Below are 23,730 nucleotides of genomic sequence, written 5' to 3' on the forward strand. Positions count from 1 at the left end.
AAGCCTACTTCTATCAATTCATCACACTTTTTCTCCATCCAGCTTTGTTCCCTTGCTGGCGAGTTGTAATCCTTTGGAGGAGAAAAGGCATTCTGGTTTTTTGAATTTTCAGCCTTTTGTGCTGGTTTTTCCTCAACTTTGTTGATTAACCTACCTTTGGTCTTTGATGTTGGTGACCTTCAGATGTGGTTTTTGTGTGGACATCCTTTTTGTTGATGTTGATGCTTTTCCTTTCTGTTTGTTAATTTTCCTTCTAACTGTCAGGACCCTCTGCTGCAGGTCTGTTAGAGTTTGCTAGAGGTCCACTCCAGACCCTGTTTGCCTGGATATCACCAGCAGAGGTGCAGAACATTAAAGATTGCTACCTGTTCCTTCCTCTGGAAGCTTCGTCCCGGAGGGGCACCCACAAGATGCCAGCTGGAGCTCTCCTGTATGAGGTATCTGTTGACCCTGGCTGGGAGGTGTCTCCCAGTCAGGAGGCATGGGGGTCAGGGACCCACTTGAGGAGGCAGTCTGTCCCTTAGCAGAGCTTGATTGCTGTGATGGGAGATCTGCTGCTCTCTTTGGAGCTGGCAGGAAGGACTGTTTAAGTCTGTTGAAGCTGCACCACCAGCCACCCCTTCTCCCAGGTGCTGTGTCCGTGGAGATGGGAGTTTTATCTATAAGCCCCTGACTTGGGCTGCTGCCTTTCTTTCAGAGATGGCCTGCCCATAGAGGAGGAATCTAGAGAGGCAGTCTGGCTATAGTGGCTTTGCTGAGCTGTGGTGGGCTCTGCCTGGATAAGCTTTTTTATAACCTGACTTCTTCAAACAAAGTTTACATCATGTTTAAACCATGTTTTAGATTCCAGTTTTAATTAAAAATATAAGGGAGAAGGATATTTCACATTTCTTTAAACTCAATTTCTGTAAACTCTAAGATCTTACAACAGAAGTGAAACTGCACATTTAGGGGTTCCTGCCACTCCACTGATGCTGGCCTTTGTGGGTCAAATGTCCTTAGGAAAATGAAAGACTGTGCACTCCTGATTTGTTGGCCAGCTCTGTTGACCTCTTTCAGTGGTCCCTTTTAATGTATGGTCACTCCTATGAGGCTTCTTGTACTTTGGCAACTGGTGAGTCTCCATGTCCCTAGGGCTTTTTAGTCACATGTCCATCCGCTGTTGCAATATAACACAGGCATCTAGGCAAGTTAACGATTAAATTGTTGGGATGAAAGGTCATCCTTTACTCAGAATATCAGAATGGTAGATAATTTGTTTTCCACCTTCTTTGCCGAAACAAGTAAAGAAGAAACAACACAGTCATATTAATAGAAGAGTCTTCATTCCAGACACACTCAAGGAATTATGCTGGAGAAGTTCTGCAACTCTACTTTTTGGGTGAGAAATTACATTTATCTTCATATTGACTCTTCTCAGACTCAAAACAAGTGGCCGTTGGTTAACTTAGGGTAGCCACCAACAAGAACCACAAACGTTAGATGTGCAATTGGTCTAAAGCTCAGGCTTTTTGAGAAAGGGTAATTCATAATATCTCCAGAGGACATAAGGAACATAAGATCTGGGAAAGGTAATGCAATTTATTCTCTATCATATTTTAATTTTATCTCAGACTCTTTTTTTCTTGTACTAGCTAGTTGCAAAATTGCCTTCTCTAAGGAGAAATAGGTAAAAACCTTCCAATTTTGCTGAGCTGTGGTGGGCTCTGCCTGGATAAGCTATTTTATAACCTGACTTCTTCAAACAAAGTTTACATCATGTTTAAACCATGTTTTAGGTTCCAGTTTTAACCTCAGTGTGAGGAAGGAGAATTGTTGCATACTTTGCTGGTAGAAGGAAGAGAAGATCTGTGATTGAGTCTTGATAAGATACCCTGATGTTGAAATGATAATGATAAGTTCTAGAAGAACTGGCAACTAATGATATGAACTAGAAGTTGAGTCTAGTGATGCCACTTTGGGCATCATGAGCACTGAAATAATTTTTGAACAACTAGAGTTGAGTAATACTGTTTTTAAAGAAAAGAAGAGACACCAGTGAGAGGGTGAACAAGAAGAGTGTAACATCAAGGAGTAATAGATAGCAAAGAATTTCATGACAGAGGACAATCAACAGTATCAAAGGTTTAGTGGAATAGAAAACAAAAAAGGACCTAGGATTTAGTGATTTCAGTATGGGTTTAGTGAGAGTGTCATCTGCAAACTCCTAGCCTCAGCATCAGAATCACCTGGGGCAGTTAACATAGTTTAAGTATCTTAAGTGATTCCTCTGAATTCTAACAGTTTGATAACCTTATGCAGAGGTGACAGGGGCAGGGATGAGATAGCAGAGCACCTGGGCAGCACCTCGTGTGTTAGAAAGAACTTCGGCCCCAAGGCTCTTGAGGCCAGGATTGTATACCACGGCAAGGAGGGGCTTCATGGACTGCAGTATCTAGACAGGCCATCTCTTGAGAGTTCTGAGAGCTATCTGACAAATTTTCTTGGTCAGGGCACCTCAACCATTTCTTTAAAGATAACCATATAACCATATAAAACAATTTTTAACTATTTATAGGAAGAGAAAAGTCTGTACTCATGTGACTCAGATACAAGAATTTGGTGCCTACTCACCCTCGCCAACTTCCACTTAATAAAACACTTCCATTTATTGCAGAATGCAAAGACTGCACAAAACTTGCTTGTAGTAAGCCTTCTGTCCAGCAATGCTGTTAGCACTGCTATGTTAACACTGGCCAGGTTTTTAATATAAGCCCTCTGGGCCATCAGAGGCTAAATGAGACAGTATGACTAAGCATTCTCCCTGAATGGCGCCTGAATGTTTGAACATCTGTCAGTGAGTTCAGCTACTGTTAGAAGCTTGAATAATTTTCTATATCCCAGGGACGTATTCCCTCCTTTGGACTTGGAAACAGTCCTTCTTCATCCTATAATTTGACAAATGCAGTGATGAAGTTTACTCAGAATAGCTAGTACAGAAATTCACTTAGAATCAGAGGAAGATAGGTTTTTAGAGGTTAGGTTGGCCAGAAAGTAACTAAATTTGTCATTAAATGGTGAATTTGTATCAATGGGGATAAATAGAAAAATACAGATAGTTAAAGGGTAAGGCTGGATATGGATATGAAGTTGAGTTAAAATTGTCTGGAAGCAGTGGGATGTGCTGCAGGATGGTTTTTTGTCTTCACAATGCATATATGCAACAATCCTTCCCCTTTGGTCTTCAGAATTCCTCATTCCTGGACAGTCCGGAGGCAGACCTGCCACTTTGTTTTGAGCAAACTGTTCTGGTGTGGATTCCCTTGGGCTTCCTATGGCTCCTGGCCCCCTGGCAGCTTCTCCATGTGTATAAATCCAGGACCAAGAGATCTTCTACTACCAAACTCTACCTTGCTAAGCAGGTAAAACACCACCGTTTTTGAACTCTAATTCCTTGGTGCATAACAGAGACATTTTATTGGTGGTTAGTGTCCTCTTCCTTGTCTTTAACCAGCGGTCACAGGTGCCATTGTCTCAGGCAGAACCAGGCTCTAGGTTTCCCTTTCTCCATCTACTCTAATTCTCTCTGGTCCCTTGCCACATTTTTAAAATCAAAGTAGCTCTGATTTTTGCATAAGAATGGTGACTCATAATTCTTGTGATCCCTAAACACAAAGGGTATATATCAATCAAATTATCTTTTCAGCATTTGAGAAATGAACACTGGATCAACTATCTTTAAACAATTCTAATAAATTGGTGGACTGCAATTCAGTTGGTACCTACCTCATGAAAATGAGCTAGATAATGGATCTCCTGCCCCACTGAGATAATCCAATTATCACTCATCTTCAAAAACTTGGATCCAAAATAGGGTTTCCATTTTCCCTGTGTATTCCATGAGTCAGGATGATCACTCACAGTAGAGGGAGGAAGGGTGAGTGTGCACAGTGACAAGCATGAGTAGGGAAATCATGGAAAGGACAGGTCTGCAGGAGAGGCCCAGGGAGGGGCCAGGAGGGGAGGAGCCCTCAGCCAGCTGCACCAACTGACTCAGGGAGAGGTCTTGTGGGAACCCAAGACCCTCATTCGAGGTTGTAAAGTTACCTCATAAAATCTTCCATCTGCTTCTTTTCACTAGTTTTTTTTTTTTTTTTTTTCCCTATTATTATTATTATTATTACTGTTTTAAATGGAGTCTCACTCTGTTGCCCAGGCTGGAGTGCAGTGGCCTGATCTTGGCTCACTGCAACTTCCACTTCCTGGGTTCAAGTGATTCTCATGTGTCAGCCCCTCCTGAGTAGCTGGGATTACAGGTGCATGCCACCATGCCCAGTTAAGTTTTGTATTTTTAGTAGGGATGGAGTTTCACCATGTTAGCTAGGCTGGTCTCAAACTCCTGACCTCAAGTGATACCACATGCCTCGGCCTCCCAAAATGCTAGAATTACAAGTGTGAGTCACCGCACCCAGCATCTATCTGTCCTTATCTTTAAACAGGTTTTTAGAAATGCAAACTAGCTTCCTTGCTCTACAAGCATACCTAACAATGACTCAGGTTACCTGGAACCTTAAAAAGGAGGAAAGAGCTTGGCCAAAGGAAGTGGAATTCACCTTGACACTTTGAGGTCGGAGTGGGTAGTGGGTTTTGTTAGATTCTGATTAGAAAAAGAACAGTCTCAGAGCTTGGGGCAGGGTCACTGTTCTACCTTGTTGACCTGAGTGCCCAGTGCAGAACGTAGCATGTTTCAGACACTCAGGTGGAATTCAACGTTGGTTTAATGTTGATGTTGAATGCATTCTAGGAAGAGTGGTTGATTCAAGAGCATGTTAGAGCTGGACATAGTGGTGGACACCTGTAATCCCAGCTCCTCTGGAGGATGGAAGTGGAAGGGTCAGTTGAGGCCAGCCTGGCACCATAGCAAGTCCCCATCTCTTAAGGAAAAAAAAAAAAAAAAAGGAAAGTATTATGTTAGACTTAGAACATTCTGAACATTAAACAACTCTGAACATTTGGTGAACACTTGCTAGCATTCTCAGTACCTTTGACAATTGAGTCAATGTTTGAGATAGAAGCAATCATGTTGGGAGGCTTTCTCCACTTTCTGGAGCTTCCAAGAAGAAGCTGGTTAATGAGCAAACCAATATCCCATCCTAATAAAAGCTACTAGTTAACTTTTACAAAATACTTTATTGTGATATAATTTACATACCATACAGTTCTCCCATTTAAATACAATTCAGGTCAGACACAGTGACTCCCACCTGTAATCCCAACACTGTGGGAAACCGAGGTGGTGGATTACTTGAGGTCAGAAGTTTGAGACCAGTCTGGCCAACATGGTGAAATCCCGTCTCTACTGAAAATACAAAAAAATTAGCTGGGTGTGGTGGTGCACGCCTGAAACCCCAGCTACTCAGATGGCTGAGACGTGAGGATCGCTTGAACCCAGAAGGCAGAGGTTGCAGTGAGCTGAGATCACGCCACTGCACCCCAGCTTCAGACTCTGTCTCAAAAAAAAAAATGCAATTCAGCTTTCAGTATATTAACACATATGTGCTATCATCACCACAATGTTAGAACATTTAATCCTCTTTAACCCCTGTCTCCTCGTTCCCCTTATCCCTAACTAACTGCTAAATCTCTTTTCTGTCTTTATAGATTTCCCTGTTCTAGACATTTCATATGAATGAAATTATACACTGTGTGCCCTTTTTTTGATTGGCTTCTTTCACTTAGCACAATGTTTTCAAGGTTTATCTGTTCTGTACCATTGCTGTACCATATATTGATACCGATATTTTACTCCTTTTTTTTTTGAGATGAATTCTTGCTCTGTAGCCCAGGCAGGCTGCCAACTTAGATTCTCACCAACTGTGTGTTAAAGTGCATGTCCCTGCACCATTGACAACTTGAGTTATTTTCAACTTTTATGTGCAAACATGACATCTCATTGAGTTACTTTGATTTTTATGATACTAACACAATTGATTTTTAAAATTTGTTAAGTATATTTCATTTGTGAATTGTCTGTTCATATCATGTCCTTATTTTTTTAATGGGGTTATGAATGTATTTAACTTATTTTTTGAACAGATAATTCTCAGAGTGTTACAAAATTCAAAAACTACAAAAGGGGCTGGGCATAGGAGCTCATGCCTGTAATCCCAAGACTTTGGGAAGCTGAAGTGGGAGAATTGCTTGAGCCCAGAAGTTCGAGACCTGCCTGGCCAACATGATGAGACCCATCTCTACAAAAAATAAAATTAGCCAGGCATGGTGGCACATGCCTGTGGTCCCAGCTACTCAGGAGGCTGGGGTGGGAAGATCACCTGACAAGTTCAAGGATGTCAAGACTGCAGTGAGCCATGTTCACACCACTGCATTTCAGCCTGGGCAACAGAGCTAGACCCTGTCTCCAAACAAACAAACAAAAAAAGTACAAAAGGGTACACAGTACTCTAGTCACTCTTTCCAGTTCCCCGTATCTCTTTTTAGAAATAACCTGTGCTTTTACAAACAGCTATGCACATATATTTTTTCATATAAATGCTAGTGTCCCATATGTGCACTTCTGTTTCTTACAGCTCCTTCCATTTTAGCACATACAAATCATGTTTCTCTTTTTATGGATATTTTATTCATTTTTACCTAAGCAGCCAAACTCGTACTGATACCACCACGATGCAACAAAATATAAAACATCATTCCATTAATGTTGGAGTAATGAACAAATTAGGGGGTCATGGTAAAACACAGCCAAAAGGGGCTGAGGAAATCAGTGGAGTCCATTACAGAGTAACCTTTCACCTGAACAATTGAGTTTTTAAAATAAGTAAAGCCCCCCAATCTTAGAAAATAGGGATAATCCTTCATCACACATCTTTTTTTAAATTGCATTTTAGGTTTTGGGGTACACGTGAAGAGCATGCAATATTGTTGCATAGGTACACACATGGCAGTGTGATTTCCTACCTTCTTCCCCTTCACCTATATCTGGCACTTCTCCCCATGCTATCTCTTCCCAAATCCCCACCCACTGCTGTCCCTTCCCTATTTCCCCCCAACAGAACCCAGCCTATGATGCTCCCCTCCCTGTGTCCATGTGTTCTCATTGTTCAACTCCCACCAATGAGTGAGAACATGCAGTGTTTGATTTTCTGTTCTTGCATCAGTTTGCTGAGAATTATGGTTTCCAGGTTCATCCATATCCCTACAAAGGACGCGAACTCATGGTTTTTTATGGCTGCATAGTATTCCATGGTGTATATGTGCCACATTTTCCCTGTCTAGTCTATCATCGATGGGCATTTGGGTTTGTTCCAGGTCTTTGCTATTGTAAACAGTGCTGCAATGAACATTCGTGTGCATGTGTCCTTATAGTAGAACAATTTATAATCCTTTGGATATATACCCAGTAATGGGATTGCTGGGTCAAATGGAATTTCTATTTCTAGGTCCTTGAGGAATCACCACACTGCCTTCCACAATGCTTGAACTAATTTACACTCCCACCAACAGTGTAAAAGTGTTCCTATTTTTCCACATCCTCTCCAGCATCTGTTGTCTCCCGATGTTTTAATGATCGCCATTCTGACTGGTGTGAGATGGTATCTCAATGTAGTTTTGATTTGCATTTCTCTAATGATCAGTGTTCATCACACATCTTTGTACTTTTTTACTTCCTGTTCTTAAGGTTAGATTCTAAATCCTAAAGATAAACAAACTAGATTATATCTACTTATCTATAGCCAGAGACATCTATTGTGTTGTCTAAAGAAGCCAAGTTTACTGAAACCTCTTTGATTAGACATCAGTCATATTGCATCCCCCAAAACTGACCCAATAGGTGCAATTAGAACCAGGATATCAAGGCAGAATACATAGCTATAAAACAAGAAAAATCCTAGGAGGGAAGGAAGGAAAAAAGAAGAATTCAGCTACTACCTAGACTGAACTTGAGTAATATATTCATCTCCACACATTTTCAGGCTGCATTGGATGTTCATGGAGTAATTTAGGAATAAATCTATGATTTGTGAAGCACTAAAATACTTAGTGGTTTACTGTATAATATCATAGCTTATCCCAGCAGTTTCCAAGACAGCCTCCAAAAACTGGCAGGAGAATTTTGCTGGAGCCGCATGCAGGACTACCAAGATTCCGTACCACACTGATAAAACTGGTTGTTTGGGACTGGTTGTTCTAGGCTTCTGTGTGCCAGGTCTGACCTTTTCGGGAATGGTTGATCCACATTGGAAGGCTTCCAGATGTGTTCCCTAGACATCCCTGTTGGTAGGAAGAGATTTACAAGAAAAAAACAAACCCATTCAAAAGTGAGTGAAAGATATGAACAGAAACTTTTCAAAGAGGACATTTATGAGACCAACAAATATATGAAAAAATGCTCATTATCACTGGTCATTAGAGAAATGCAAATCAAAACCACACTGAGATACCATCTCACGCCAGTTAGAATGGCAATCATTAAAAAATCTGGAGACAACAGATACTGGAGAGGATGTGGAGAAATAGGAACACTTATACACTGTTGGTGGGAGTGTAAATTAGTTCAACCATTGTGGAAGACAGTGTGAGGATTCCTCAAGGATCTAGAAATAGAAATTCCATTTGAACCACCAATCCCGTTGCTGGGTATCTACCCAAAGGATTATAAATCATTCTGTTATAAAGACACATGCACACATATGTTCATTGCAGCACTGTTTACAATAGCAAAGACCTGGAACAAACCCAAATGCCCATCAATGATAGACTGAACAAAGAAAATGTGGCACATATACACCATGAATACTATACAGCCATAAAAAAGGATGAGTTCATGTCCTTTATACGGACATGAATGAGTTTGGAAACCATCATTCTCAGCAAACTGACACAAGAACAGAAAACGAAACACTGCATGTTCTCACTCATAGGTGGGTGTTGAACATGAGAACACGTGGGCACAGGGAGAGGAACATCACACACTGGGGTCTGTTGGGGGGTGGGGGACTAGGGGAGGGACAGCGGAGGGTGGGAAGGTTGTGGAGGGATAACATTGGGAGAAATACCTGATATAGGTGACGGGGGGATGGAGACAGCAAACCACCATGGCATGTATGTACCTATGCAACAATCCAGCAAGATCTATACATGTACCCCAGAACGTAAAGTACAATTTTAAAAAAATGAAAGAAAGAAAAGATGAGGGGAAAATTAAAGAGGTGGACTGTAAAAATGGCTAAGGCTTTAAGATATAAGTATCTAGGTGGAAGATCTTAGAGAAACATGTAAAATTTTTCCAAATGTAAAAGTATCAAAAAGCCAGGATGAACTCAGTCCCCTACACAGTAACAAGAGGCAACCATCTCAGTCCCACAAAAGGTCTGTTTTTTTTTTCTTTGTAATGATTCTTTGAGAAGCTGTTATTTGAATGTACCATAATTTATGTGCCCTATATGATATGAATTTCATTGGTTTCTAATATTTTGAATCATGAGCAATGCTACAATACACAGCTTTGTATATATGTGTACATATAAGTGTGTCCATAGGATAAATTCCAAAAAATGAAATGACTGAGTTAAAGGTATATGAATTCAGAATTTTTATAGACAGTGCAAACTGCCCTCCAAAGAGGCTTTCCTCAGTCTCAACAACTTTGTATCACATTTTTTGATGTTTGCTAATTTTTTGATGTTTGATGTTTTGCCTAACCAGGCAAAAATGGTATGTCATTATACTTTCAAATTGTATTCTCATATTAATGAGGTTAAGCATATTCTCATATGTGTAAAAGCCTTTTGTGTTTTTTTTTAAATCCATTTATATTATACACTCATTTTCTGCATTATTAGGGTATTTTTAAAAATTACTTTGCAGCAGTTCTTTATAAAGTTAACTGGTCTTTTTTAATGTGAATTTCTTAGTGTATTTCAAATCCATTGTATGTATTTAATATATATGAGCTTGTGGCAAGGCCCCCTCCTTTTCCCTGGCCTGGGTAGTAGGCTGCTGGCTAGTGTCCTCTAGTCATCTTCAAGGGCAGGTACCTTAGCTTTAGCTTACTCTGTTTTACCTCCTAATTTAGCTAAAGGCAACCGGAACTTACTACCTATCAAGTTATTTGTTTACCCAAAACCTCATAGTCTCTTATGAGGAAAACACCCTATAGTGTATTATATACTTGAAAAACAAAATACATTCCAGTTATTAACATGTCTTTGACTCTACCTCTTACTAAATAATGGCACTGATCCTATTAGTTAACGTAAAAGTACATTGATCATCTTTGGCTGGTTTTCATTACAAAGGGCCCATTATCTCTGCCTGAGCCATTCTGGATAAATGAGACTTAAAAGAATGAGTAAGGGTAGATGGATAGGAGTATAAAAAGATGAGGGGAGGGGCAATGGTGCCACATAAATACCTTCATTTTGGTGGCTAAGATGCTGGTATATTTCCTTAGTGGAGGCAGTAATTTTCCCTCCTGATAGGTGCAGATGTGGGCCTTTAAATCAGTGTAATGTGTATCATGTCTTCTCAGCTCATAGGACAAATATTGATTGGCATTATCTGGGATCAAGACTGGGGCTGGGTGTGGTGGTTCATGCTTGTAATCCCAGTGCTTTGGGAGGCCGAGGCGAGCAGATCACCTGAGGTCAGGAGTTTGAGAACAACCTGGCCATTGTGGTGCAATCCCATCTTTACTAAGAATCCAAAAATTAGCCAGGCATGGTGGCGCATTCTTATAATCCCAGCTACTTTGGGGGCTGAGGCAGGAGAATTGCTTGAATCCAGGAGGTGGAGGTTGCAGTGAGCCGAGATCACGCTTCTGCACTCCAGCCTGGGTGACACAGCAAGACTCCGTCTCAAAACAAAAACAAAAACAAAAAACCTATGGCCTAAGAAAGGGAATAGTGCCTTTTAAACCTAGTACTTTCTATTGCTGTGTAGCAAAATACCCCAAAACTTAGCAGCTAAATAAGAATTATTTAAATCTTAACAGTTTCTGTGAGTCAGGAATTTGGGAGCAGCTTACCCAGGTTCTGCTTCAGGGTCTCTCATGAGGATGAAGTTAGTATGTGCTGTCTGGAGCTACTGGCATGTGAAGATTTGCCTGGGGCTAAAAGATATGCTTCTAAGGTAACTCTCATATGGCTGGTGGCAGGAAGCTTTAGGTTCTCACTGGCTATTGGCAGAAGGTCTCAGTTCCTTACCAAGTAGACCACTCCAAAGAGCTACTGGAGTGTCCTCATGGCAGGACTGGTAGCTTTCTCCATAGTGAGCAGTCAGAGACAGAGGACAGGAGAACAAATCCACATTGCTTTTTGTTACCTAGCCTTGAAAGTCACACACTGTCACTTCTGCCATTTTCTATTCACCAGAAGTACATCCCTAAGCCCCAGACCACACTCAAGGGAGCGATAACTAAGCTCTGCTCTTTGAAGAGAGGAATATCAAAAAAAATCTGAAGACACATTTTAAAACTTCACACTCAGCATCCCTTAGAAACAATTATCATGGCATACTTTGAACATTACTCTATAACTTGAACCATATGTATCTGTTGGCGAGACCAGCTCCTAATATATCAACGTGGGTTTAAGATCTCTCAAAGTGATCGAGTGGTCGGTGAAAAAGAAAGAGAGACAAAGAAAAAGTTTTCTTTAAAGCTGGGCCCATGGGAGATACCACGTAAAGCCACTCTGTGGATGTCTGACATTCCACTGAAAACCTCAGTTTTTTATTGTGCTCTTTCTGTAAGGGACAGAGAGCAAGATTATGCGAAGTTTCAGTGATAATTATCAAGTTAAACATAATCAATACAGCAAGTAACAAACATCACAAAGCAAATAACTCATTTCAGGGAAACTAAATTCTAAGATAATTTATAGGTTAAAAATCAACAACAATTTCTTCTTCTTCTTCTTTTTTTTTTTTTTGAGATGGAGTTTCGCTCTTATTACCCAGGCTGGAGTGCAATGGCGCGATCTCAGCTCACTGCAACCTCCGCCTCCTGGGTTCAGGCAATTCTCCTACCTCAGCCTCCTGAGTAGTTGGGATTACAGGCACGTGCCACCATGCCCAGCTAATTTTTTGTATTTTTATTAGAGATGGGGTTTCACCATGTTGACCAGGATGGTCTTGATCTCTTGACCTCGTGATCCACCCACCTCGGCCTCCCAAAGTGCTGGGATTACAGGCTTGAGCCACCGCGCCCGGCCCAACAATTTCTTCTTGTTATTTCAGATAGCTTGGGTTTTGCCAATTCTTCCAGAAGCTGGGGGTTGCTCAGTCACCACAGAGGGGTTCAGAGTATTCCCAGCATGCATCTATTCATTCCAGAAATATTTATTGTGTTATCTGAATTATCATATACCATTCTTCTTATCCATCACTGAAAACCGTTCTGTTCTAAGAGCCTTATAAACAATGATATTCTCCTAACAGTGGTCTTTCTCCCTTCTCAGGTATTCGTTGGTTTTCTTCTTATTCTGGCAGCTATAGAACTGGCCCTTGTACTCTCAGAAGACTCTGGACAAGCCACAGTCCCTGCTGTTCGATATACCAACCCAGGCCTCTACCTAGGCACATGGGTAAGACCTATCACCATTTCTACCCTGCCTCCCTTTTCATCACCCATAGGTATCTAGCTGAAATGTACTCTTTGAGGGTAAAATTAATTCCAAGATCATCTGTCTTTTTCATGGGATCCATAGTTAGGCAAAGCTTGGGAATGGGGTGAAACAAATTTTAGCTTTTCATCTTCATTTGAGCATTAATATATGGGCCTTCTCCCTAGGTTAAGTATTAGCTTTCATGACTAAGATGTATATCTTATGTCCACATACCTTGCCATCTAAGGGTCACAGAGGAGAGCTAAGTTTCTTGATTTAAAGAATAGTTTAAATACTGTAAATGTTATTTTTAAATTGATTAATGACTCTAAACAATGGATCAGTGAGCTTAGTGTTTATATAAACTTGATGTCAAAAAACTAATGTCTCAGGCATTTTTGGGGGGTGGGGCCTAGACAGTGTTTAAAAAATAATTGAGGCCGGGCGCGGTGGCTCAAGCCTGTAATCCCAGCACTTTGGGAGGCGGAGGCGGGTGGATCACGAGGTCAAGAGATCGAGACCATCCTGGTCAACATGGTGAAACCCCGTCTCTACTAAAAATACAAAAAAAAAAATTAGCTGGGCATGGTGGCGCGTGCCTGTGATCCCAGCTACTCAGGAGGCTGAGGCAGGAGAATTGCCTGAACCCAGGAGGCGGAGGTTGCAGTGAGCCGAGATCGCGCCATTGCACTCCAGCCTGGGTAACGAGAGTGAAACTCCATCTCAAAAAAAATAAAAATAAAAATAAAAAATAATAATAATAATTGAATTAGTTGCCATCAATTCAATGATAACTAATGACACAGAATTATTTGAACTTTGAAACTTTATTGAAAAATCGGAATGTCTGACAATTGCAAACCTATGTTCGGGCAGGGCAATGTCAGCTGGGCCTCAGTAGCAGTGGCTGGGCAGAATCCTTCCTGGGCAGTAGATGTGCTCGGCACAATCCTCCCCGGGCGAGTGTTACAAATCATGGCTCTTTCCCCACCGGAATGCTGTTTTAGGAGCACAGCACTAGGTCTAGGAAATCAACATTTAATTTATTTATATCTATGTGAGATGATATAAGGCAAGTTTTTTAAAAATCAATTGCTGAATCTTATATTAGAAAATCAAGATACAGACACCTTGCACCTAGTTCATTAGAACCTGCCTTCTGACCTTACTTCTGTAATGTCTGAAATCAATTTTCCTTGGTCTTGACAAGGTTTTTCCAGCTCCCAAAGTAACTCCACTAAAATGCAGATAGTAACCTTCTACTTTCTTGGCTGACTTCCCACTCAAGGGTAGTTCATGGAGATGATGTGCTAAAAGAGAAAGCTGGATGGCAGGGGGAGGAAATGTTCAGTCTGGCATCCATGTGCTCTCTGCCTGGCCAGATCACCCACAGCAGTCTCCTCCCTCAGCCCTCCTTTCTTCCCATGTTCTCTGACATCCTTCTCCCCTCAGTCCTTGGTCAGTGGCAGAACATCGTGTGAATTTCTCTCCAGCTCCTGGTTTTGCTGATCCAACACAGCAGACAATGGTGTTTACAGAAGAATTCCTGGTTCCTGTCGCTATTCTGGATTCTCTCCATACTCTGTGGTACTTTCCAATTTCAGACTCTAATCCGGACACTCTTGAAGGTAAGGACAAAAGAGTGGGTGACACGAGGAGGTACCGCAGGGCAACGTCTAAGTCAGAGTAAATGGCATCGAGTTAAGTTGAGCTCCAGGGCAGAATTGTATTAGAGGGATTGGATAATAGGCTTTTATCACAAGCATTGATATGTATGGGCCATGTAGACTTAATTTGGACAAAAGGCTCGTTTTTCCTCTTTTTTTCTCCATAGGGTGACAATTCTAATCTGGCCTACTCTTGCCTGTTCTTCATCTCCTACGGATTCCAGATCCTGATCCTGATCTTTTCAGCATTTTCAGAAAATAATGAGTCATCAAATGTGAGATTTTAAATATGCCCATCTCATATGTTCCTTAATTGAATATGTTACCTTAATGAATATGACTTTGTCTGGATCTCATGGAGGTCTCACAGCTCAGAATAAGGTAGTACGGACCATTTTATGACAAGGAAACAGTGATGAGAGCATTAAAATGCTGACTTTTACTTTCACCTACCAATTGTCAGCATAGTTAATTAATTCATATATCTATGCCAGAAAATCTGATTATCATTCTACTAGTGGCTTTAGGGTCTTGAAATAAACCATGTTGATAAACTGAATTTAACATCATATCTAGTTTCTAGCACAACATTATATTACTAAAAAATCAGTTTCTGGCTGGGCATGGTAACTCACACCTGTAATCCCAGCACCTTGGGAGGCCAAGAAGGGTGGATCACCTGAGGTCAGGAGTTCGAGACCAGCCTGACTAACATGGAGAAACTCTGTCTCTACTAAAAATACAAAATTAGCCAGGTGTGGTGGTGCACGCCTGTAATCTCAGTGACTTGGGAGGCTGAGGCAGGAGAATCGCTTGAACCCGGGAGGCAGAGATTGTGGTGAGCCAAGATTGTGCCATTGCACTCTAGCCTGGGCAACAAGAGCAAAACTCTGTCTAAAAAAAAAAAAAAAAAAAAATCAGTTTCTGGTTTTAGAGTTCCATGCAGTTCCTGTCTCCAATCGGTTTATTTTCTGATTTTTTGTGTCTTTCAGAATCCATCATCCACAGCTTCATTCCTGAGTAGCATTACCTACAGTTGGTATGACAGGTAGGAAAGCCTGGAATATGGGTTGTCTGTATCCTTACTCTCTCACTCCTCTGAAAGTAAGAGAAAGATTGATTTTTTTTTTTTTGAGACGAAGTTTTGCTCTTGTCACCCAAGCTGGAGTACAATAATACAATCTGGGCTCACTGCAGCATCCTGGGTTCAAGCTATTATCCCGCCTCAGCCTCCCGAGTAGCTGGAATTACAGGTGTGCACCACCACATCCAGCTCATTTTTGTTTTTAGTAGAGACAGGGTTTCACCATGTTGACCAGGCTGGTCTCAAACTCCTGAGCTCATGATCCACTTGCCTCAGCCTCCCAAAGTGCTGGGATTACAGGCGTGAGCCACTGCGCCAAGTCAAAAGATTAATTTTTTAAAAAATACTTCCTGTGACCTCCATTTCTCTTCTACTTAGAATCAGAGAGTGTTAAAACTCACAGGCCAACTTCATCCAAGCCCTCCACTGGACAGATTGAGATGCTGAGGAGAAGATGGAGGGGGATTTTTTTTTTAGCATCCTGGGGCAGTTCCACAGGAGAAGAGTCAAGACGCAATAGGACAGGAAAGGCAAAATTTGGAGGCAGGTTTGGAGGGCAAGGGGTGCAATAGCTGGCCTGGACTACCAGAGGATGTGGAGCAGGCACTCTTGGCCTTTATAGTTGCAGGGACCCGTTTGGCAAGCTGATGAACCCTCTGAATCCCTTCTCGGCTGGTGTTTTAAATGCATAAAATCAAATGAAAGACACTGGATTCTAAAGAAAGCCAAATATATTGAAATACAGTTACCAAAATATTTAAAAAGCAAATGTGTGATTTAGTAATGCATGCACTTCTTTATTAATGCATTAAATAACAAAATCTAGTGATGAGTCTAATAATGACCATAATTTCAAAGTAGTGACAAACATAGTGAGCTATGAGAACACGTGGGATTTCTCAGCTGGGCACCATGGCTCACTCCTGTAATCCCAGCACTTTGGGAGGCTGAGGTGGTGGGTCACCTGAGGTCATGAGTTCGAGACCAGCCTGGCCAACATGGTGAAACCCCATCTCTACTAAAAATATAAAAACTAGCCAGGTGTGATGGCTCACATCTGTAATCCCAGCTCCTCAGGAGGCTAAGGCAGGAGAATCACTTGAACCTGGAAAGCAGAGGTTACTGTGAGCCAAGATTGTGCCATTGCACTCCAGTCTGGGTGACAATAGTGAAATTCCATCTCAAAAAACAAAAAACACACATAAAAAAGAAAATATGGGATTTCTAAAGGCTAGATTTCAGTTAGATGTTATTATAAATAATATAATTTAGGCCAGGTGTGGTGACTTACAACTGTAATCCTAGCACTTTGGGAAGCCAAGGCAGGAAAATCCCTTGATCTCAGGAGTTTGAGGCTGCAATCAGCTATGGTTGTGTCAGTGCACTCCAGCCTGGGCAGAGAAAAACCATGTCTCTAAACATATATAATTTATTTTTCATCTACGTTCTCAAACCCCTGGTTAAGAGCCCTGATCAAGAGAGATGGCACAGTGGCTGGGCATAGTGGCTCATACCTATAGTCCCAGTACCTTGGGAGGCTGAGATGGGCGGATCACTTGAGGTCAGGAGTTTGAGAACAGCCTGGCTAACATGGTGAAATCCCTGTCTCTACTAAAAATACAAAAATTAGCCAGGTGTGGTGGGCATGCCTGCAGTTCCAGCTACTTAGGAGGCTGAGGCAGGAGAATTGCTTCAACCTGGGAGGCAAGCTTGCAGTGAGCTGAGTACACACCATTGCACTCCAGCCTGGTGACTAGAGTGAAACTCTGTCTCAACAGAAAAAAAAAAAAGCCGGGTGGAGTGGTGCACACCTGTAGTCCCAGCTACTTGAGAGGCTAAGGCAGGAGAATCACTTTAAACCCAGAAGGCGGAGGTTACAGTGAGCTGAGATTGTGCTACTGCACTCCAGCCTGGTCAACAGAGTGAGACTCCACCTCAGGCACACACACACACACACACACACACACACACACACACACACAGAGCGAGCGAGAGAGAGAGAGAAAGAGAACCAGAGATGCCACAGGGGCTGCTTTATTCCTGAGGGCATCAAGGAGGCCCCCAAGGAAATGCCAGAGTGGCAGAGAGGCAGCCAGTGTTCGAGGAGGAAGGAGCAAGAGCAGGGCAAGGTGATGCTCTTTTAGCTCTTAATTCAGTAGTGCTCCTCCCCTTCCCCTTCTCTTGTCTTCTAACACATTCTGTTGCCCCTGCTTGTTCCTTTTTCTGCTCTCCCCACTCCTCTGTTAAGTTCAAAGGGCCAGGAGATGGGGATAGTCCCATCCATATGTCCCTCTATCCCAGAACCTGGAGGTAGGTTCTGATAGAGATGGTGGAGACAGCCTCTGACTCAGCCTGTGGGTCACTCCTGTTCCAGCACTGTTCTGAAAGGCTACAAGCAACCTCTGACACTCGAAGATGTATGGGAAGTTAATGAAGAGATTAAAACCAAGGCACTAGTGAACAAGTTTGAAACACACATGAAGAGCGAGCTGCAGAAAGCCAGGCGGGCACTCCAGAGACGGCAGCAGAAGCGCTCCCAGCAGAACTCTGGAGCCAGGCTGCCTGGCTTGAACAAGAATCAGAGTCAAAGCCAAGATGTCCTTGTCCTGGTAATGTTCTCTTGAGTGCCTGTGTGAGCGTGCTGCGTGTTTCAGACAAGAGTACATCAGCATCATTGTGATTCTGTCCTTACATTTTTATAGCACTTCATACTTCTCAGTGCCCTTTATATTACTGATGGTATTCACAGTACTAATACTTAGTGATGGATGCATGGGATGCGATGTACTGTTCTCTCTCCTTTGGGGTATTTTTGAAATTTTTCATAATGAACTATGTTTTTTTAAAAAAAATAATACCTTAGCATTTCTAGATTTTGCACCTTGGTACAAATTAACATGAGCAGCCAATTTGTTGATTCATTCACTTGAAAATATTTATTGAGCACAACTGTGTGTCAGTGACCATTCTGGGCACTAAAAGAGTACTCATCTTTTGAGAGCTAGAAAATATATAGTAAGTCCATACATAGGTTACTCTTTGAGAGTAACACAATAACTATTAAGAAAATAAAACAATAATGTATTTGGAGTGAAGTACGACTTTAGACAGGGTAACAGGGGAAGCTTCTCAGAGGAGATGATGTCTGAACAGACACCCAAATGATGAGATGAGTCCCTCTGAGGGACAGTCAGAGGGAAGGTGTTCCAGTCAGAAGGAGCAGGCATGCAATACTGAGAGTAGGACACGTTTGGCTTGCTTCGGTAATGGCAAGAAGATGCAGGAGAGGGTGTGCATGGGGTGAGATGGGTGCAGGGAAGTGGATAGGGACTAAGCTGTGTGGACCCTTGTGGGCCACAGTAAGGAATCTGATTGCAAGTGGAAGGTTTTTAGCAGAGGAGTAATGAGATTGGATTCATGTTGTGAAAAGCTTCCTTGACAGCTCCTCAGAGGGTGGATTGTAGCGGGCAAGAGTAGAAGCTAGAAGAGATGCCAGGTGAATTGTCCCGGCAAGGGAGACTCATCAGATGGGACCTCAGTGAAAGACATTGTGAGAGAGTGTCACTGATAGGCTGAGAAGCTGCAATTTGGGGCAAGATGAGACTCGGAAGAATGTAACGAGGAGGTCAAAGCATAGACAAACAGGCTGGTGACTGAGTCATAATGCCCCATGTATTAGTTTTCCAGGGCTGCCATGATAGAGTACCACAATTGGATAGCTTAAAACAGAAATGTACTGTCCCCAGTTCAGGAGGCCAGAAGGGTAAAATCAATATATCAGACTTGCTCTGCTGAAACCCGGAGGGGAGAATCCTCTCCTCCACCTTCTAGTGCAGGCGTCCCCAAACTACAGCCCGCGGGCCGCATGCAGCCCCCTGAGGCCATTTATCCGGCCCCCCACCGCACTTCAGGAAGGGGCACCTCTTTCATTGGTGGTCAGTTGAGAGGAGCACAGTATGTGGTGGCTGTCCAACGGTCTGAGGGACAGTGAACTGGCCCCCTGTGTAAAAAGTTTGGGGACGCCTGTTCCAGTGTTTGCCAGCAATCCTTGGCATTCCTTAACTTCTGGATGCATCACTCTGACCTCTGCCTCCACCATCACAGGGCTATCTTCTCCCTGTGTCTGTCTCTTCTCTTCTTGTAAAGATACTAATCACACCTCATTAGCACCCTAGTGGCCTCATCTTAGTTTGGTTACATCTGCAAAGAACCTATTTCCAAATAAGAGCACATTTTAAGGTACTAGGGGTTAGAGCTTCAACATAGCTTTTGGGGGTGGGGATACCATTCGACCCATAACATCCCACAGCAACCACAAGCTCAAAAAGAACAGAAAGGGCCTCTCAGCATCGTGCCCAGGACCTTCACTCTCAGGACTGCCCCTCAGGCCCCCATGCAGACAGGTCCCTGTTTTTACATGGGACTCTTACCAACTTAGTTGCCTGGTTTTCTAATCCAAAATAGATTACAAGTATTAGTTAGGAGGAGGAGAGTGGAACAGGGAAGGCAGCCAGAAGGGTGGAAGCAACTTGGCCAGAAGAGATGATCAAAACCTATACAGAGAAGGCCACAGGGCTGACAGGCTGACCATCCTGGAGCTGCTCAGGCCAGGAACAAACACAACTCTGTGGACACTGTTGTTTGGTTTTGTACCTAGGAAGAAGTTAAAAAGAAAAAAAAGAAGTCTGAAACCAAAGAAGATGTTCCAAAATCCTGGTTGATCAAAGCCCTGTTCAAAACTTTCTACATGGTGCTCCTGAAATCATTCCTGCTGAAGCTAATCCATGACGTCTTCATATTTGTGAGTCCTCAGCTGCTGAAGTGAGTCCCCAGGCCTTGAATGGTCCTTTCAGGGCCTCCTCTGCCACCCTCCCTTTTGCCCCTGTATATCTAAGCAGAAGCTTTTCTTAAATTCCCATTTTAAAAAAATGCTCATAATTTTCTTTCACTTTAACCTTACAACATTGTGTTCATGAAGACTGCAGGCAATTTTCAAGATATATGATAATATGTATTTTAGCCTCTCTCTTCCCTTCATTAGGGGCTCTTTCTTGTTAAACTGCTAAGTGCTGAGCCAGGTCCAAGTGGTGGTCAGCCTACCCCTGGAGAGTGACTAACTTCATCTCTCCATCACAGCCTTCCATGGAAGGTTTAGGATAATCTTGACAAGACTTCACAATCTGCCGAGATCTATGGAATGAACCACCTGCAGGGAAAGACAGGGTCAAAGCATTGCGTGGCAGCTATGTGGAAGATTCCTCTCATTATTCATTCTCACAGCCATGGGTTATCAACCCTAACCTCTTGCTGCTCACCTGCAAGTAAAAGCAAGAATACCAGGCTAGGCATGGTGGCTAATGACTGTAATCTCAGCACTTTGGGAGACTGAGGCAGGAAGATTGTTTGAGGCTAGGAGTTTGAAACCAGGCTGTTCAACATAGTGAGACCCCATCTCTACAAAAGAAAACAATTAGCCAGATGTAATGGCACATACCTATAGACCCACCTACTTGGGAGGCTGAGGTAGGAGGATCACCTGAGCCCAGGAGTTCAAGACTTAATGAACTATGATCCTGCCACTGCACTCCATCCTGGGCAACAGAGCAGACCCTGTATCGGAAACAAAACAAAATGAAATGAAAGCCTGGGCACAGTAGCTCACACCTGTAATCCAAGTACTTTGTGAGGCCAAGGAATGGATCATGAGGTCAGGAGATCAAGACCAACCTGGGCTAACATGGTGAAACCCTATCTCTACTAAAAATACAAAAAATTAGCTGGGCAAGGTAGCACAGGCCTGTAATCCCAGCTACTTGGGAGGCTGAGGCAGGAGAATCGCTTGAACCCGGGAGTCAGAGGTTGCAGTGAGCCGAGATCGCACCACTGCACTCCAGCCTGGGCAACAGAGCGAGACTCTGTCTCAAAAAAACCAACAAACAAACAAAACAAAACAAAAAGGACACTGGCAAAACTGTGGAACTTAGATCTTTCTAAGGCTTTGGACAATTCTGGTCACTTTTGTTAGCTACAGTATAAGGATAGGGTGGTCTAGCTGGCTGTGTATGAGGAGAGAGGCATCCTTGGAGGCTTGCTTGATGGGTATAACTAACTTGGCTTTTCTATGGCAGATGGCTGATCTCCTTTGCAAATGACCGTGACACATATTTGTGGACTGGATATCTCTGTGCAATCCTCTTATTTGCTGCGGCTCTTATTCAGTCATTCTGCCTTCAGAGTTATTTCGAATTGTGCTTCAAGCTGGGTATGACTGTACGGACAACCATCATGGCTTCTGTATATAAGAAGGTAAGCAGAACATGTCAGGTATCACCAAAGAAAATCCCCTTAGTAAATATGAGCATTGATTCCAAGATTGAGAAAAATGTGATGGAAATAATAACTAATCTCAATGCTTAATTTTGACTGGCCATACAGCCCCCTTTAGATGTTTCTCTGGAAATTAAATTATGAGAAGTGTGTTCATAGACAATGGGTGTAGAGGCTGCGAGGGAAAAGATTCTGGGGGAGCAGTTTGCAAGCTGTTCTGTTGTTCAGGATCCACCTTGCAGCCCTGAAGGCTTAGTTACCCATGCATCTCTTCCTGCCTCTCTTGACAAGGTGAAATGCTTTGGAGAAGAATATAAGGTCAGAAAAGAAGCTGGTGAAGGGTCTAACTCTTAAAACCACGAACATTTAACTCAAATACTTAATGAAACCCAGCCCAGAGACCTGGTGTATCCATCTCAAATTGCAGTCTTGCCAGAGATCCATCTCCCCAGACCAAATTTCACCTAGCAACTTATTTTTCTAAACTTTCTCAGCTAACCCAACTCTCCTCTGCCTGACTTCTTTTTTCTTTTTATTATGCTTTAAGTTCTGGAATACATGTGCATATCTTGCAGGATTGTTGCATAGGTATACACATTTTGTAAACACATTCATGCTGATTACTGAGTTCTGCAGACTCGGGAGCTTTTTCAGCTTCTTAAGATGATTTTGCTCATCTTCCCTCTGGTACGTTGTTTGTAAGGGTTAACTTTCCCAAGGCAACTGTATGTTCCTCATGTCCTCCATACCAAGATGAAGTCCCGTTTTGCTCCTTAAAAAATGAAAATATAGTAGTTATGATCAGTGACTACAGATTTGAGGGAAAAAATAATACATGAGGAGATAGGTTCCAACCTTTTTACAGGCTGGAATACCAGTTGATTTTCTTCTTATTTTTCTTCCATCACTAGAAAGTTCTATCATAGTGACTTCTCTATGACAGTTCCTACTTTTCTCCTTTGCTTTTCTCTCTAAAAACACCACTGTGTCTTTGTCTCCTCTGAGTAGATGTTGGCTCATTGAGAGACAGTGGCAGATAATCCAAGTATCTTTAGATCAAAAGTCTGATCAAGTCCTTAACTCACAGATACCCCTACACTGGAATTTGTCTTCCCCCAATTGATTTTTTTTTTTTTTTTTGAGACGGAGTCTTGCTCGGTCACCCAGGCGGAGTGCACATGATCTCGGCCCACTGCAACCTCTGCCTCTCGGGTTCAAGCAATTCTCCTGCCTCAGCCTCCAGAGAAGCTGGAATTACAGGCACCTGCCACCACACCTGGCTAATGTTTGTATTTGTAGTAGAGACAGGATTTTGCCATGTTGGCCAGGCTGGTTTCAAACTCCTGACCTCAGATGATCCGCCGGCCTCAACCTCCCAAAGTGCTGGGATTACAGGTGTGAGCCACTGTGCCCAGCCCCCCAGCTGATTTTTAAAATCTCCTTATTCCTTCTGGAGATACTGAGTCTCTGCTGGTTTACAGGTTATGAGGTCACTAACCAGGCTGTCTCAGCCAATGCCAGTAAAGTACACTTCTATAATTTTTTTGTAATTGTGATTATTCATTCACACTATTTTGATTCTTAATAGTCCAGGTTTTGCAACTCTTACAATCAATAAGGAAATTTATAAAATAGAGCCCTCAATGATACTTTTATTCAAATAAATATCACTATTAGTAGAAGAAAATTACTAATTTATATGATAATGCTTCACTACTTCTGAAACATTTTTTACATTCACTATCAATTAATAGCCCTGTGAAATAAGTACATTATCCCTCTTTTAAAGAGAAACATAGGGCTTAGATAATTTCAGTGAGTACGATCACATAGCCAGGAATTGTCCCCAGGCAAGGGCTACTGAGACTAAATTTATTGAAAATAGAAATGTATAGTGATTACCTTGAAGGGCAATTAGATGTTGTCAGGTTTTTGTTTTTGTTTCTTTCCCCCTCTTCCATACCAAAGGGAAGGCACAGCAGTGGGCTGGTTCCTCTAGAACTTTGTGGTCTAACATTTTAGAAAATTTTCCTTCTTTTACTATACAGCC

The 23,730-nt window shown here is 42.3% G+C and overlaps 2 protein-coding genes across 5 annotated transcripts in view; both read left to right on the forward strand.

Annotated features, from left to right (window-relative positions):
- Positions 1 to 368, forward strand: part of CUTC (cutC copper transporter) — a 49,040-nt gene extending 48,672 nt beyond the window's left edge. The window contains exon 10 of one of the 2 annotated variants that reach the window (XM_074382743.1): positions 280 to 368. The gene's annotated coding sequence lies outside the window, so the exon portion shown is untranslated. Of the gene's footprint in view, positions 1 to 264 lie in introns of both variants that reach the window. The other variant, XM_074382745.1, reaches the window with a different exon arrangement.
- Positions 349 to 23,730, forward strand: part of ABCC2 (ATP binding cassette subfamily C member 2) — a 65,157-nt gene continuing 41,775 nt past the window's right edge. Inside the window, exons 1-10 of one of the 3 annotated variants that reach the window (XM_039465365.2) lie at positions 349 to 437; positions 1,285 to 1,381; positions 3,228 to 3,401; positions 12,456 to 12,581; positions 14,096 to 14,230; positions 14,437 to 14,544; positions 15,262 to 15,317; positions 17,728 to 17,962; positions 20,011 to 20,174; positions 21,482 to 21,659. In XM_039465365.2, the coding sequence (XP_039321299.2) occupies positions 1,349 to 1,381; positions 3,228 to 3,401; positions 12,456 to 12,581; positions 14,096 to 14,230; positions 14,437 to 14,544; positions 15,262 to 15,317; positions 17,728 to 17,962; positions 20,011 to 20,174; positions 21,482 to 21,659 (1,209 nt within the window). In that variant the 5' untranslated portion in view covers positions 349 to 437; positions 1,285 to 1,348. The other 2 variants (XR_012512915.1, XM_074382739.1) reach the window with 2 other exon arrangements.

Source organism: Saimiri boliviensis, chromosome 12, assembly GCF_048565385.1.
Source record: "Saimiri boliviensis isolate mSaiBol1 chromosome 12, mSaiBol1.pri, whole genome shotgun sequence".
In the NCBI taxonomy this organism is placed as follows: Eukaryota; Metazoa; Chordata; class Mammalia; order Primates; family Cebidae; genus Saimiri; species Saimiri boliviensis.